General features: G+C 36.4%; 1 protein-coding gene across 1 annotated transcript; it reads left to right on the plus strand.

Annotated features, from left to right (window-relative positions):
• The first annotated feature begins 171 nt into the window (after nucleotides 1-171).
• aff1 (AF4/FMR2 family, member 1) lies at nucleotides 172-17487 on the plus strand. Its single transcript, XM_041969914.1, is given in 20 exon segments — nucleotides 172-366; nucleotides 369-391; nucleotides 4161-4281; nucleotides 5520-6368; nucleotides 7697-7738; nucleotides 9521-9604; nucleotides 10446-10479; nucleotides 11466-11523; nucleotides 11904-12042; nucleotides 12143-13099; nucleotides 13198-13286; nucleotides 13383-13587; nucleotides 13674-13768; nucleotides 14564-14627; nucleotides 14712-14848; nucleotides 15005-15076; nucleotides 15392-15485; nucleotides 15583-15623; nucleotides 15717-15943; nucleotides 16721-17487. Coding segments are annotated over 20 exon segments (3486 nt in total). The 5' UTR covers nucleotides 172-333; the 3' UTR covers nucleotides 16843-17487.
• Nucleotides 17488-17808: the final 321 nt, after the last annotated feature.

Genomic DNA, 17808 nt, shown 5'->3' on the forward strand with positions numbered 1-17808 from the left:
GGTAAAGAAGAGAAGAACGTAAACAATCTAGCTTACAACAGACCCAGACAATATGTGTAGTTTGAATTTACAATTAAAATAGTAATACGAAACTTTTACAAATCCTTTTTGGACAAATGAGGGTATATAAAACCGTGCTTGGTCCCCAGATGGTGAAGAAGGGTAGAACAATCCAGTAGGCAGTCAGACCGGACTGAACCCAAACACGCTCAGTGAGCAGACAACTATCAAACAACGGCAACCTGACAATCATTAGAAATAATTAAATAAACTTCACTGGTCAAAAATGTGACCACACGAGAAGACCACCTCAGCGAGGACTGTACGAAACGCATGGCAACCAACTTTGGTTGTGGCGAGAGACGTACCACACCATGGCATCTCAGCCGAGGTAGGCAGACCCATCCGCGGTTAGCTGCTAGCAGCTAGCTGTACAGCCTGACTGTTGGACTAGGGTTTATGTTAATTAGCTGGGTACACCTCGAAGCACAGTTTTAGTTTGAAACTTTTTACAAATACCGTATGGAAATGATACAGTTATTTTCTGTGGTCAATGCTATGTTAAGCAAAATACGTGCGAAGTTTCAGGTTAATGGGCAGTTCGAGGAAGAGGTGGAATCAGCTGGAAACGGCAGGCTTTTTTTTTTTAACCAGCTGGTCAACTGAGCAGGACTTTATATTTAGAGTTTAGCTATTAAGCTATTTAGAAAATATAGTAAAGGAAAAGAGAAAGCGAGAGAAATTGAAAAGTTTCTTATGGTAGGGTTTTTTTTTTGTTTGTTTTGTTTTTTTTTGTTTGTTTGTTTGTTTTTTTTACATGAAACATGCCCAACCTAAGTTGTCGTGTTTAGCAAACTTAAATTTAGTTGATTAACAGCGGTACCTTGAACTATGGGTCGTATAATCTTGATGAAAACTATTATAATCATAACACTCTTTAAAAATCAGTGAGTTTTTATTAAAACCAAAAAAAACATTATTTATGGTTAGATTTATTAAGATTTGTTAATGTTTTTTAATAAATAGCAGATTCAGGTATAGTCTCCTTTTACATTCTTTTCTCAACCGTCCACAGATATTACCTGCATTGTCAGAAACTAGTAAATATTGAAACATTTGTTATTTGTTGTTTTCAAGTTTTATTAAAGTAGAACTCCCATATAGAACAACTGTTCACTGTCTGTAACTGTTTATGATCATCTTAGTAGAAAGTAGTGAGATTGATATTTTACCCTCACAGCTACCTCGAGATTAAAAATAAACTTGGGATCTTTCTCTGTGACTATTTTTTTCATTAAACTGGCTTGATGTGATTAAAAAAACAAAAAACTGGCTTGATGTTGTCCAATTTAAGTTGTCCAATTAGGCTGCACCAAATGACTTTATCAATATTTCTGTGGATTATTTTCCAGATCATTTGCATGATTTATAAAATGACATGCACTTGGGGTGAAAAAATAATTTGGGCATATTTGTATTTTTTCTTTTTTGTCACTGCTATCAGCATACATACATAAAAGTAAAATTAAATGATGTTGCATTGTAATTTGCTGTTTTTTTTTTTTTTCCTTTGTTTTTTTTTTTTACTATTTCTGAACATCCTAAAACACAATGTAGAGCCACTTTTACATCACCCACATGTTGATGTAAAAGCAGTGTCAAATGGGATCACTGCTTCTTGAGTGTTGAAGTTCATCAGGCGGAACAACAGTCTTCACAAACAGACTAAAATAATTATTAGCTTGCACTTAAAAGGGATGTTTCTCATGGATAAAGCATCCTACTAAAATCCAAAACTAAAATTTTACACACACATATATATAATTTTAGTTTTTATTTTATAAGGTTTTCACATAATTTAAAGTCTTACTAAATAATTGTGGCAGAAACTTAGAAATTCAAACTTTTTTTTTTTTTTTTTTGTTTTTGTTTTTTTGTTTTTTCCCTACAGATGGAGTAATCAGTACTGCTTTCTACTGGGCAATGTTGTGATGTGCACCAGTTATTACAATATTTTTGCCACAGTCACTCACTTTGATGTTTTGCCATGTCTGAGTGGTGCATTGGTATTCTCAGAATTCGCTTCCCCCATTGGCTTAAAGATTAAAAGTAAAGAACAACATTTTGCAGATGTAACTAATGATTAACCCTCAAAACCTCAAGCTATGTTTTTATTTTCAGTCTGATTGATTTTTTTTTTTAATGAAAATGCACTTTTTAAAGCTCAGTTAACAGTTTTTTTTATAGGACATCCTCAGTTTTCAGAATATGAGGCTAAAATGATGAAAAATAAATGTATTAGTATATATAGCACCATAAGGAACATCCAACAGGATACACGTTTTCTCCTGTTTTTTTTTTTTTTTTTTTGCTAATTACACTTATTTATGTTACTATTTACCTACCGTCTTCACAAAACCAATTTTAATTTGGCTTCTTTTTGGCGCTACTTTCCATCAGAAACGCCTTCTTTGCTTTGTTCCAGCCATAGTGGAGCAATATTTTAGTTCTTGTCAGACAGATAACTATCTTGTCACTTGCTAATCTTTGGCTGCTCCTGATTGAACATTACTGATAATAAGCTATCTAATTGGTCGAAGGTTTGATGAAAAGTCACTTGATAAGATCACATCAAAAAAAGAGATCTTTTAGCAACATAGCAATGATAGTGATCTGTTTTTTGTTTTTGTTATGAAAATGGGATAACTCATGAAGCACTCATTGTGGATTTACCATATAGTTGCTGAATAAATGCTACTATTTGCATCTGGATTGTAAATGCCTGGGTAACTTCTGTAGATCACCTAAAGGGTAAGCTACTGATCACAATTTACTCCACAGTGTTGCACACTATCATACCTGGGAAATTGCTGACTTTATAAGCGACAGTGCACGGGGGCACCAGCTTCTAGCAAGGTTTTTTTTTTACGGGTTAAATGATCTGATTCATTATTTAACAGATTAGTCATCTTGTTACACCAGAACTTCTCAAGTATGGCAAAAATAATAATTAGACAAACTGAATATTTTTTTAAATATAACATGATTCCTTATATCCTTTAATTAGTCTTTAAACAAAAAATATATTTCCACTGTCACCATTCTACCAGATTCCATAGTGAAGGGATTTTTAATTTTACAATCAGTCAAATGACGATAACAGCCTGATAATCTTGTTTATGTTGATAATTGGCTAATCATTAGTGGCTTTGCTGTGCTTATTTCACTGAGTACTATGTCAACCGAGGACACACCATTTCATGTCACAGTGCCAGACAAATTGGTCAGCTTGGTGAAGTGAATGGATGCAGAAATTTGCACCCTGTTAAGTTTGACTCAATGCTGCTGATTGTAGATGTTGTCTTCAACATTCAGTCCTTAATTTTGTCTTGAAGGAATAGCATGTCATTCTGATATACCTGTTATGATGTATGGGCCCTGAATAGGCAGTGCCAGTTTCTGCTGTTCTAGGAGTTTAACCAGGCTCTCTGACACATTAATGAGTGCTCATCTGTTTGGCTTAGTCCCAAATCTTTCCTGCTGCACTTGTTGCCATGGAAACATCCCGCTGGGGCTGCTGTCAGTGTGGATCATCAACACTGTATTTTGGAAAGAAAACTGTGAAACTCAAAAGGATATTATTCAGTTTATATTGATATATTGTAAGTATGGTATCATTGGAGCTGTTTTATAGAACATATTATGGTAACCAAGCTTTTTTGTATTTTAATGGACTTCATGTCATCTTTGGGGACTAGACAAAAGAGATGTGACTGTTGTTGGGACTCCTCGAAGCAGCTGTGACTGTAATTATGCCTGTCTGCAGGTATATCATTAGAAACGGCTGCTTTGCCCCTTGGGTAGATAAGTCTGCTAACACCATAAATTTGGACAGTTTTAATTTTCTGTAGTATTTAGTTTATCCCTGTAATTACTTTGATTGTCCTAGGCTGGGTGTAAAGCATCTTACACTCTAAAAAAATACAAGATACAGGTTGTGTTGCTGCAAAGCTCAGTCATTGGGTAGTGGTTATATTATTTTAATATTTAAAGCAGGTATCTTTGGCTTTGTCTGAGTATTTGATACTCTGAGTAAATGTGTCCTTGTAAAGGCAGTGCTTATTTAACTTCATCTTTCATATCTTTGTTTCATAATCTAGTGTATATAATGAAGAAAGGAACCTTCTCCGACTCCGAGCATGGGAACAGAGGAACCAAGAAACCAGCCAAAGCCAGGATCTTAACCCTGAAAACGTTCCACTCTTTGGGGAACCATACAAGGTAAGAACTAACATGGTGGAAGTGAAATGCTCGAAGAAGCCATTGGTTGTTAGTTAGCTTATCTTAGTCATCTCTCTTCTGTTTATATGTAAACAGGATTAAAGCACTTCGCAGGGCTCTTTCTCCAGTTACTATAATTAGCAAGGTGCTCATCATAGTTTTTATCAGAAAGGTTGCAAATATTCAGTACCATAGCAATATCATATTTCAAACACAATTAAGCAAGGAACAGAGCCTAGCTGTCTATAACGTGTACCAAATATGTAACAAAATAAACAGATTATATGTGATTGAGTTCTCCAAATTCCTCCAAAAAGCATTTCCTTCCATTATTAGATTTTATATAGTTGTTAATAAAGTATGATGAAATCAGTTATTAAATTTTCTAATATAGTTTAAAAAAAATCTCTATTTCTAATAAACCAACTTTGTCTTAGGCTAGAAAAAAAAATGAAAAGCAACAAAACTGTTAAATTTACTGTAAACTTCCTCTCATTTTTGGATGGTAATGTCAAGCCAAGAAAATATTAACTGAGTTTAAAAGCAGTGGTTATAGTTTATTATTGTTTTATTTATTTATTTTTTTAACAACTGATAAATAAATAATAGTGCAGATGATGAGGTAGGACTGATTTCCATGTTGGGCTGTGTCTGAGCTCAGCCTGGTAATGGCCTTAATAACCTCTATAACTAAAATAGCTCAGCCTGCATGTATCCTGAGAGGCAACACCTAGGGCCTTAGGGTCAATGAAACTCTATATGGTTCTTGTAAGGTTTATTTCTGTGAGCACACAGACATCATTGAATGACACATGGATACACTTATCAAAGTTTTTATTTCTTTTTTTTATAGGGATTTGAATAGCATAATAATGCATTTGCGGTGTTTAGTTAAATTTAACCTAATAATTAAAAGACAAAGGAAATAACATTCAAGACAAACAGTGATTATGGTTGCTTTCAGTAGAAAGTCGGGCTTTGTTTGCAGATGACAGTTAAATAATTGCTTTAAAGAATCTTTTGTCTTCTCATAGAGATTCTAATAGTTTGTATTGTACCTCTTGATTACTTGACTGTCAGCCAAAGATTTTAAATACTTATGCAATCTATTTTACAACAAATGAACATGTCGGTGATGATTTAATGCTCCACAGGTCTAGTTTTTGCAAGATTGGGGATTTAGGACAGTCTTCTCTGTAGTTGTCATATTAACCTTGTTATGTTCTTTCTTTTTGCAGACAAACAAAGAAGATGAGCTTTCCAATCGAATCCAAAAGATGCTGGGCAGTTATGAAGATGTGAATAATCCCTCTCCCTTTTCCAGTATGGCTTTACCAATTTCTTCTTGCGTATCCTTCTTGCAGTCAGATCAGGGTCAGCCAAATACAGATGAATCATCCAACGCTCCATTCCACCATCAGGCCCCTTATTTGTCCTCTCAGAGCCAGAAGAGGCACTCAAGTGACGGCCAGTCCTCTCAGCCCACGAAGATATCCACTGCTACATCAGCTTCAAACCACCACACACATTCATCCACTTTCTCAAAGACTTTTTTGAACCACAGCAAGGGCAGCCAGTTCAGCCACTCGGCACATCAACAAAAGAAGAGCAAAGTTTTCTCCGATCTCAGGGAGCATGTCACCCTTGCTCAGGAAATATCTGCTCAGTCTCCTGATAGTAAGCAACTACCCCTCCTACATTCCAGTGATCATAATATTGACATGGATACCAGGGACTCCTTCAGTGGGCATCAGCTTCAAGGGTCCACAGATTGTTTGTTGGGATTTGCCAGCACCATGGATGTTTCCACACTGAACATTAAGCAATCACCTGAAGATGCATCTCTGCCTCAAGCCAAGACTAATTCACTACCCTCCCAGACATTTCCTTCACTGTTGTCATCTAAGCAGCCTGGAACAGTCATGCCACAGAAGCCAACAGCATATGTGCGCCCCATGGATGGTCAGGACCAGGTGGTTAATGAGTCACCTGAGCTAAAGCCTTCACCTGAGCACTATGCAGCACTACCAGAGTTAATCAACAAATCTGACCTTGGAAAAACTAAGATAATGCCCCAATTTCTGGAGGTGAGTTTATTATTTTAGATCTTTATAAATCATAATATTATTTATTTAATAGACAATTGAATTTGATTTCATGAGGACTTCAATATGAAAGGCGTGCCAGTATGCATGTTGCTTGGACTAGGCATGATGTAAAAAGATGCAGTCTTGACCACTGCTTTTACCCAGTCTTTGTTTGGAGAATTATTTTAAAAAGTCTAAAAATAAAACTGGCAGCTGTAATTAACCCAATGATATTAACAGAAAATTAACCTTATGAATCTGTTGTTTGGTATATCCTCTACCACACAATGAAAAGAATAATTGAATCATATTAGCCACTCAGGACCTCCAGAGTGCTTTTACTTATGTGCATACTCATACACGGTGCAGAAATGTTCCTGTCTTACACTTGTATTATAAGCTGTCTTGTTGAATGCATATTACTTCTTCCTACTTTTTACTGTTCGACTGTCTGCTGATGCCAGTATGTTCTCTGAAGCTCTATCAGTTTAAATGTTTATGCATGACCAGAGCACATACACACAGTTCTTCCCTCTGCACTCTGCAAGCCTTTTGCAGACTTCATCCTTGTTTCTTAGTCATGTGCACATTAGGGTGTATGTGTCAAACAGTCTCCACTCTGTTTTTGTGTGCATGTGTGACCTCAGCTGCCTCTGATAAATTCACTCCTTGGCTCAGCCAAACAATAAATGAGCTTTGTCACCAACTTACATAACTGCTCTGGAGGCCTATTCAGTCTGACCTTATCTCAAACTCTGTCCATTCAGAAGAAGGAAAAAAAAACTGAAAGAAGACTGAAAACAAACAGAAATGTAGCCTGTCATTCATACACAATGTTTATCTAAAGTTGTGATTGGCTAATGCTGATAGTTAGCGGCAGTGTAGTTTAGAAACATGTATATGAATGTAGTATATTTTAACACATAAAGAGTAAGTTTTAAGTACAACTTGTGAAGTCTTTATCTCCTATCTGTAGCAAAGCTTTTGCAGTACTTAGAAGCTGTCTAAAAGAATTGTGACAAAAGTGGGTGCTTTTAATATTTGCTAGAAAAATTTGTTTCAAAATATGTTCTGATAATTGTTTCTACTTTTATAAACTTGATATCAACTCGCATGGTTGATATGAATGATTAACATGACTTTACGATAAATTATAGCCCTCATTTGACATGTGTCAGTGGCCTGTAGTCGGCATAATTTGCCTCCATGGGCTTGGTTAAAGGCATCTGAGATTTATTGATTACCATATCTATAGTTATTCTTAATTTTATAATTAGATACTCAGTGCTGATGATGGCTAATATTTGCTATCCTGTTCCCTTTTAAAGACAACAGCAGAGGAAGCTCAGTGTGTTGAAGACATATTAAGAGTAAGTCCAGCTGCATACTTTTCTCATATTTTACTATTTAAATGTTCATTATAATTGTCAGAAAACTGTTATAAATGTCTTAGTATATTAAACTATTGCTGCATTGTATTTTCTGATGTAAAGTTTTTGAAGTAATAATTAACATCAGTGGAGTTTATTAAATTAAAGTGAATGTTTTCCATGATGATATTTGACACTGTTGTGTCTATTGACACAACAGTGTTTGCACTACTTATTTCATATGACTGGTCCCTTGTGAATATTCACCAACTGCAGAAATTTCTGCAGTTGGAGAAAGATTTGCTAATTCTTATGTTAGTGGTCATGCAGCGATGAAACGTGTACTCTCCTGAACGCAGATTGCTGCTCGGATAACAAAGCCTGAGTGTGCTCGTGTTGCATTTTGCAATGACTTCTTTAGAGGAGCAAAACATTCTTGTTTCACATACTCAACAATCATGAGAACTTTTGAACTGAACTGAACTTTTTCATACCTTCTTTTAAAAGTCTGCACTGTGGTTGCTATATTTTTTTTATTTTTATCTGTGGTTTTCTGTTGATTTTCAGTTGTTCACATAACCAACACTTGGTAGTTTACAAAAAATAAGCATGTGAGCTGTTTTCCTGTTCTGAGAGAGTAAAAATGTTAACATAAGATATTGATTTTTTTTTCTTCTAAATGGGACCAAGAGCTCTGTAGCCAACTGAATCAAAAAGTTGTATTTCAGCTATTTTTGACTGTGCCTGCTCTGTGACATGGTATATCATTAGTATGAAATTGTTCTTCCAAGAATAAACCAAGAAGAAAAATACAGCACACTGACCACCTTCTGTATTACAGGCTATATTGTACGTCAGGGTTAGCTTGACCCCCCTTTTTTTTTAGTACAGTGCAGCAGCAACCAGTCAAGGTATTTGGTTAGTTTTGTAATACTACTTGACTCATTACTATGCAGTTGCTTCAACAATGACAGGACTATGTGTGTGTGTTTGTGTTAGAGAGATAATAGATAAGTGAGAGGTGAAGTCTTTTTGCAATATATCTTAGTTGTGTGCAGTCCATTAATTTTTTTTAAACTTACTATTCAATACATTCAATTATTATAAGTTTTATTCTAATATTGTGCCATCAGTCCTGGACATGGATATTCGGCTGTGACCCGTTTGATACTGTGAGGTTTTTTTTTGCTTTTTTCTACAGTAGTTAATTATTGTCAGCTGTTTTGCTCTAGGTTCTTTTACTCATTTAGCAAACTTTTTACTAGATACATACAAATTTCTGTAACTGAATTGTCCTAATTAATCATGGTAGCATTTTCCGCCTGCTTATTCAAACAATTATTCTGTGTTTTTTGTGATCACTCGGGAATTACTACTGGTGTGGCTATCCGCTTTATTTTATTGTTTAGTTGAGCCGTAACCTTATTTGCATTTAACTGTGGATTAACTTGAGTTTTTCTAGGAGAAATCAATCTTTAATCATCCCAGGAAAGCATCCATAAAATCTGTGTGTGCATGCATTACGCATAATATTCTGAATGTACAGTGTACAGAGTGATGGTCTTTGTTTCTAGTCATTTAAGTCTTTTGTTAGTTTTAAATGAATGGCTTAGAATTGATATTATTTTTGTGCTGTGCTGTATGGCTTTGGCTCGGGAGGTAGAGGAGTTTACTCTTCTGTTCTATTCTATTCTATTCTACAGTTATTTAGCAGACGCTTTTTTCCAATAGACAGATGAATGTTGCTTTTAAGATAAAGTGCTTTTGTTTTGTTTTTCACAGGAAATGACCCACTCATGGCCCCCTCTTCTGACAGCTATACACACACCTATCTCTGATGAACCAAAGTTTCTGTTCCCAGCCAGGGTGAGAGATCAGTGGTTGATGATCTTTGTACAGGTTTTTGTATGCTCACTGCTTGCCTGGTACAAAAATTAAGGTCTTGTAGCTGATCTTATATTTTTTCTCAGCAAGTCTGAAGCTTTAACTTAACAACTGTTTGTTCACCGTAGGAGAATACTAAATCCCAATACCTGTGACACACTAGACTATTAAGATTATATGTGTGTCATATAATCTAGCCATTTTTTTTAACTCATGGCCTTTTATGGAGCAAAGATCTTCAGTGATTTCTTCAGTTAAGGCTAATTTCTTTCAGAGTCAGAGGGAAACTATTTAGTGAGTGCCTGCATCTGTGCAGTGGCAGATAATTTACACAGCACTGCTATGCTTCTATAGCAGGGACTTCTTTGGACCCTCTGCTGGTGTAAGGTCTTGATCAACCTTGTCAGTTATGCAATTCAAGTCGGTTAAATCTGTTTACACAAGTGTGGCCATCACAATTTGGCATCACCCTGCAAAGAAAACACGTCTGCATTTTGGTTCAGTGTACTCAGATTAATGGTACATAGGCTGTTCTGCTTTGTGAAACTAGAGATTTATAATGGAAAATGAGCAGATCATTATAAAAACTTGATTTCTAAACACAAGGGTCCACATATGCAACCTTTTGAATTAACCACAATGCAACAATAAAACATATTTTATAACATCAAAGGGAAAAAAACCAGTAATAATAAGACATTGGTCTAAATGAGTTAACAAGACTAAACAGTTCCTTTGATGATTCTTTGGTGTTCATGAGATGAAGACTGATAATAAATGCACATGTTGCTACCTAAATTAATTCCTACTTGTGTCTTTACAGGAAGCAGAGCATGTCTCTTCACGTCCGGAACAAAGTGAGTAATGAACCAAAGAAACAATGTAGAGATGTGTCCCATAACACATCATATTGGTTGGAAATGCTGTTGGTTGGTCTTGGAAAAATCAACACTGATAAAACGCCAGAGCTGGAAGCTGTTCTGTCTGTAGTTGTTTGTACGAAGCAGTTAAAGTTTTTATCTGGAACTTGTGAGATTTAATCTGAAGCCAAAATCAGATGTTATTCATCATTAAATTATGTATTAAATGTCTGAAGATCAGTTGAATTATTAAAATGATTTAGCTGACTCATACTGTAATGGTATCATAACACAAAAAAGAGAAAGTAAATTATCATTATAAATAATAATATTATCATTAATCATTAATTGCTTTTTTTAAATACAGTTGTTTGTATATATAAAATATAGTCCTGACTGTGTTTATGAGCCTGAATTATGCAGTATTTTCAATATCATTTCAGTTCTGCAGCCATCAGAAAATCATTTATTACTGCTGTTATTTAACCCAGTTGTTAAAAGTTTCTGCCAGAAGATAAATTCACATGAGAGTTCAGTCTCTTACACATCAGCTACTGTGCAGGAGTTTGTGTTATTTCAGCTTATTGTCCATAATAAATATAAATCCCACACATTGAGACATGAGCTTTACAGTTATTGAGTCAGTTCAACATAAACCTTTAATGTAATTTGAATTTCATAACAGTTGATATAGTTCGCCTGACCTTTGTTTATACAGCACATGTTTAGTCTTCTCTGTGATTGGTGCAAAACGAAGTTGTTGAGTTCATGTTTTAAAAGACCTTTAACATGGTAACATGTTCATAATGTCGACTCTAAAACAACTGGCCTTTGGGAAATTTCAGTCTACTGGGTTTGCCTGCAGGTTTAAATTTTAGGCATTAAATATTGATAAATGGACATTGAATGGGAAGCTATTGATAATCAAGTAAATTAATTATCTAAAGTAATAAGCTAATAATTATTTCCCTTTTTTCTTTCAGAAAACCATGGCTCTTTCCCTGCAGCTCCATCTCATTTCAGCCAGCAAAGCTCCTCAATGTGAGTCATTGGACCGATTTGTGATCTCATTTCATAATCTAACACACATCTTTAGGTATAACATGTTGATTTTATGTAGATCAATGAGTTTTTCACAGTGACTCAAAAGTTTTTAGCATAGTATCTTCTAATCATAATAACTTGCAGACTCATGTGATTAAACTTTATTATTAAAATAAATTGATTAATTAAAATTTACCACACACAAAAGGGCATTGTACATAAAAAACACATGTTCTTGTCACAGCTGCATTGTATATAGTTATCTGTTAATCAGATAATTTTCTGCATGAAATTGCAAAAACAAATGTTTATCAGAAAACATTGATATTGTTGGTTTTAAGTTCCTCTCAATCAGTTTTTGTGTGTTTGTTTTATAGTTCGTTTGAAGCACATTCCAGTGGAGTAGAGACAACAAGCTCCAGCGATTCAGAGAGCAGCCCCGGTTCAGAGTCAGACAGTGAAAGCACCATCGATGAGCCACCTCAACCTCCCAATGGCAGCTCAGTTAAAACCGAGGTCTTTTTAAAAAAAAATATTTAATGTATTTGTTAATGGGGATTAATGACTCTTATTGACACATTTTCAAAAGTTATAACATTTTGTGTTCATTTTATAGCCCGATGCCCCAGCAGTGAGCCATGGTGACTGGCAGCTGGGGAACTGGATCAAGTCTAATCAACAGAACTCTGGTGCCGACATCCAAGGCAGTGCACTTGTGTCTGAGAGCCCCACTCACGAGCAACTACCACCCACTCAGAGCTCCGAGCACACCACCAAGGAATATAAACCTCAGCTCTCTTCTCACAGAAAAGAGTTCGCTGACGACCTGGCTGCTCCCCAGAAGTTCAGTGAAAGTTCTCAGGACAACTGTTGCCAGCAGCAGAGTAGTAACGTGAGCACCTGTAGCAATTCCAGAAAAACGACTAAATCAACGACAGCAGATAGCCTGGGTCCCACTGAAGCAGCACTCGGTGTTAAGTGTGAAGAAGTTGTAACAACGCAAACAAAAGACTTCTGTTTTACAGACAGACCCAAGGTAAAGATGAAAGCAGTGCGTTTTAAGAAGGCTAGCAATGACACTAAAAGAGACAATAAACTGACTAAAAACACCAAACTCGATAAGCAGAGGGCTGGATCAGAAGCCACACTTGTTTTGCATTCTCATTGTCAGTCATGTGGTGAGCATTATCCTAACCCCTGCTCCTGCCCCACCCAAAGTCCTGCTCTGCCTGACCAGCCGTCTCCTGCCCCACCACTCAGAGGCAGCCATGGTAAACCCAGAGCAAAAACTGGCTGTCAAAGTGGCACCAAGCAGCCTCACAAATTGATCCACAAGCACTCAGAGTCTCCTGGGCATGCTGCCAAGGGTTCTTTGGACCTCCATCTGCCTCCTACATCCCTGCTGGTGAAGATAGATCTAAATCTGCTCTCAAGAGTGCCCCAAGCTTCCAGCATTCACAGAGGGATTCCCAGCAAAACAAAGAGACCAGCACTGGTCTTGGAGAAAGATGAAGAAAGGAGTAATGCTTCAAAAACACAAAAATACACCACACCCAGCGAAAAGTCACAAAATGTGAGAAATACAAGGTTTTTTTGCAGTTCACAATTTGCACACAAGGAAGGGTTGTTGTTGTTTTCCTGTATTTAAAAGTGTAATTTATCCTTTTCTAGATTAAGGTAGAAAATAAAAGTCTTCCAAAGAAGAAACCGAAGCTGGAAAACAAGATGACCCCATCAGCTGGTGCCTCTGGGAAACTACAGTATGTCCACAAAATTTTATCTGGAATAACAATTAATTTGTTCATTGTTGGAATATCTCAGCTGATTGAGTCACATCATACCTCTCTTATCTACAGTAGTTCCAGCAATTCAACTCAAGTCAGGAAGCAAAAGAAGGCCCACAAACAGATTCAGAACTCCACAGCATCAAAAGACTCTGCCAAAGAGTCAAAGTTACAAAAATCTGGTGTAAAGAAGCCACAGGAGGCTGGAACGAGCGAGGAATCCTGTAAAAGCAAGAAGAGCAGTGGAAAACACACACAGCAACCACGCCATGGAAAGGTAACCGTTTATAACATAAAAATGTAACTGGTGGATTTAATTATTGCATTTAGGTTTTTAATCAAATAAATGCTCTGCAATCTCAGCAAAGGCCCCCGAAGACCAGCACTGCTGTCCCGGCAGCTTCACAGCCTCTCAGGAAAGCGTCGACCAGCAGGCCTTTGCTCAGATTTGATGAGAGGTAAGACTTTCACAGAGAGACAAGTTAAAGTTCTAAATTTACTTCCTAAAGCCATATTTCTATATTTCTATACATACTCTGCCTGTGTCCTGATGACATTCACAATGTAGATGTAGTTATAAAAGGCTAACCACAGATTTAAAGATGTGGTCGTGTAGTTTAGAGCATATGAAAACTTCTGAACCTTTGACAGCGTAGTTTGTTGCTGCTTGTGTTCCCTGCATAATGGCAGCTTCTAGCATGTTAACACAGCTCACCTGATGGGTTTTAACGCAGTCTAACACCAGACAACAGAAAGCTATTAATTTCCTCCTGTGACCACACCCTGTAATCCTCAGGTACACCTGTACGTTATTATTATCAATAGGTCTCAAGCCAGTGGGGATGGATGACCAGGGGAAAAACCCAGTGAATCCAAGCTGAACCAATATGATAATGAAGAGAAAAATTAACAAGAATATGATGCTTTTTGATGCTGTTGTACAGATATGGGGATTCACAGAGATGAGATGTGATTCCTAATATACAAGTTCTTTGTGTTTTTATATATATATATATATATATATATATATATATTTGCTTTTCTATTTAAAAACAACATCACATCCTGCAGCATCAAACTTTTTTTAAGATGGTCTACTTTGTGAATGCAGTTGACTTACTGGTATTCTGGAGGACAGGACATGATCTGACTTTGATAACATTTCTCTTGTTCTTTGAACTAAAAAAAAAATGCATAATTTTAACTCATAAGGTTACACAGGGTACTTTTGTCACCCCCTCTTTGACCAACAGGGAGTATCCAGTGAAGCATTACATAAAAGAGGCCAAAAGACTCAAGCACAAGGCAGATGCAGAGGTAGGTTTTGCTTTTTGCTTTTCTATAAAGTGAACTGGAGTCCTACACAACAACAAAAGTAACTGTTGTGTTTTTTTTCTGCAGTCTGACAAACTCAGTAAAGCTTTAAACTATCTAGATGCAGCCATGTTCTTTGTTGAGAGTGGCATTGCCATGGAAAAAGATCCTCAGATTTCAACGTCTTCCTACACAATGTTTGCAGAGACGGTGGAACTTCTCAAGTAATACTTTTCTTAATTTCTGCTGTCTGCAATATTTGTTTTTTTTTTTTATTTAATTTCATTAAATACAGTTCTCCAACTTCTCACATTTGAAGCACTGAGGTGACTAGTTTTAAGAACATTTAAATGTTATTTTTCCTGCTTTCATTCTCACAGATTCATACTGAAACTTAAAAACCCAGTAGACTCCACTGCTACACCTTCAGAAAAGGACTTATTAGCTTTATGGTAAGATGATTCAGCACTCTGTACGTTGTTGAGGTTTATTTGAATCTGTGTCAGAGATGGTAGTTCTTAATTGTTCTTGTTGTGTATGTATGGTATTGCAACAGCTTTAAAATATTAGACAAATCATTTAGTCAGATTAGTGACAAGGGCGGTAGGGAGATTTGGTACTTTGGATGTGTAATATAGTTTGCTTTATTTTTCTTTATCTCAAAACAAAAATGCATATGTTAAGGAAATCTGTAGTTTCTTAACATTAACTGTAACTGAAACAAATCATGTGAATTCTGATTGATTTTGGGGTTTTGTGTTTTCTAGCTTGAAGTGCCAGTCCCTCCTACAGATGGCCATGTTTAGCCACAAACACAAAATGGCACTGAAGTATTCAAAAACCCTTACTGATCACTTTAATGTAAGTACTAAAAATTGTACTGTCATATCTGCTAGTTTTAATACTTCTTGGTTCAAATTAAATTAAGATGAAATGTTGAGCCGAGTTTCTCTTACAGACCTCCCCTCATGCATCCCACAATCCTCTGTGCTCATCAAAGTAAGTCATCTGCTTCCCAGATCACATCTGTTGGTACAAAGCTGTCACACATAAAGCACATGAAGTCTCCATCTTTTTACATTTCTCTTTAAGGACTGCAGAAAACCCGCCCCTCGACATGCCGTCTCCAGCCAGCACATCTACCAGCTCAGGTCCTGGCTCAAATCACAGTGGGTTAGGAATGGGTTCTGTTGGCCCCGCTGTGGCATTTCCTAAAGAAATTGAACAAGTGGCCTTCACTTATGTCAACATCACTATGTTATTCTTAAGCGCTCATGACATTTGGGAGCAGGCAGAGGAGCTGGTGCACAAAGGTAACGGTAAGAATCGATGGAAACGTCTGTTTTCAGTGCAACCATCGCTTATTTGTCTATACATAGCGTAAGCTGACAGCATGACCATTTTTACCCACTACAAATTGTGCATGACATGAAACACAGACCCTTGACTTCCAGAGTGCTATAAAAACTTATTATTCTGCAGTATATTTATATATTGTTGGTGGGTGTAACATAATTTACTGATAGAACATTTTAAGACAGGAGTTGCAAGATAATATACATCTGTACAAAATTTTACCCTGCTGGCGGATTTATTTTATTTTTTACCAGTGTGCATAAGTAAGCATATAAATCTACCATAAACCAGTCAACAGTTAGTTAACCAGTGCAAAAGGGTGGTCATCACTGTTGGATTTTTTTAAGTTGAATGTCTTGGAATTGGGATCTGTAGCATCTCTGGTGTTTCAGCTTTATGTTGGAGGAGTAGACTTAGTCAGAAATATCATCCCCGCCTAATCTAATCCACAGCATTTATTAACTTGCAGAAAATATTTTTCCTTCCATTTAAAGCACATGTTAAGGCACCAAGTGATCAGGATTTAATCTTTAAAAAGGAAGAATCTGATCATTACACATCTAAGCATTGTTAAAACCCACCCCTGAAGTTGAATCCTTTGGGGTGAAATTGTAAATGCTTTAATAAATATTGGAGCCACTCATTTTTCCAAAGGTTAAATTGATTGATGCACCAACATTGTTGAAAAATAATCACAAGAATACATTTGTTAATTGAGCTTTTCATAATTCTGTGTGCAGGTATGTTGACCGAGCTGGACACTGTTATGGGCCCACTTAGCCTGACTTCCAGTATGAGCTCAATGGTCCGCTATACAAGACAAGGTGTCCACTGGCTGAGGTTGGACAGCCAAAAGGTGTGACGCTGGATACCCTTCAAACTGCCTTACTCCATCTTTCCCTCACTTCAGCATCATCCTGATCCTGACCCGAACGATTTCTCAAGCTTCCTAGCTCTTCAGTCTCTCTGTTGCTCTATAAGGTGATGTCATGAAATCATTTTAAAATCATGGCTTTATTCAGGAGTGAGCTGAAATCAAAGAGGAAATCAAAATATTACCAAAAGTGCCAATGGGGTGTGCTCAGTAATTTTGTTTTCTCAATCATATGCTCGAGGTGCAAGTCCCGACACAGATTTAATTTATAATTGTCTCAACTTTTGTTATCATTATGACCTCTGATTAGGTGGTAATCAGGAAAATATGGCACTTAACTCGTCACGCAGTTCTTGTTAACGGTTTTACTTCATTTCTCATACGAGCTGGTTTTCCCGTTTCGGTCTTAAACACTTGTTTGACCAAGGCTAAGAAAACCTGTATCAGTACTTTCTTTAAAGTTTTCTACTAATAACCTAGTTTAATATGGGGAATGATTTGATAAAAAAATATTTACGTTTATTGCAAAAGTGCAGCATAGTAATATTCAATCAGCCTTTAATTTATTAATTTTAGCTAATTCGGAGTTAAGTCTGTATTTTCAGTTTTTCTTGTGCAATAATAACAAATGATTAATAATTTGTGACACATCGTTCTTTACATCATAGTAAACTCAGGTGCATTTGAATCCCAGTCTACATATGAACAGATGTGAAATAAAGTTGAGAAAAGGTTTCATTTATTCAGGGAAGATGTATTTACACACACACTGTATGATGGGCCTGGTGCTGTATATGTTGGTGTAGCTGCAGCTTTATTCATTTCAGGTCATAATTTTTTATGTCTTAACTTTTCAGCTGCTCTAAGAGGTTAGTTAACATGATTTTGCTGTTCTGCAGTAACACGTAGGTGGAAAATGGTGAAGAGCTGGCAGCCCTGTTTTCTTTAAGGATG

The sequence above is a fragment of the Melanotaenia boesemani genome, chromosome 19 (genome assembly GCF_017639745.1).
Source record: "Melanotaenia boesemani isolate fMelBoe1 chromosome 19, fMelBoe1.pri, whole genome shotgun sequence".
In the NCBI taxonomy this organism is placed as follows: domain Eukaryota; kingdom Metazoa; phylum Chordata; class Actinopteri; order Atheriniformes; family Melanotaeniidae; genus Melanotaenia; species Melanotaenia boesemani.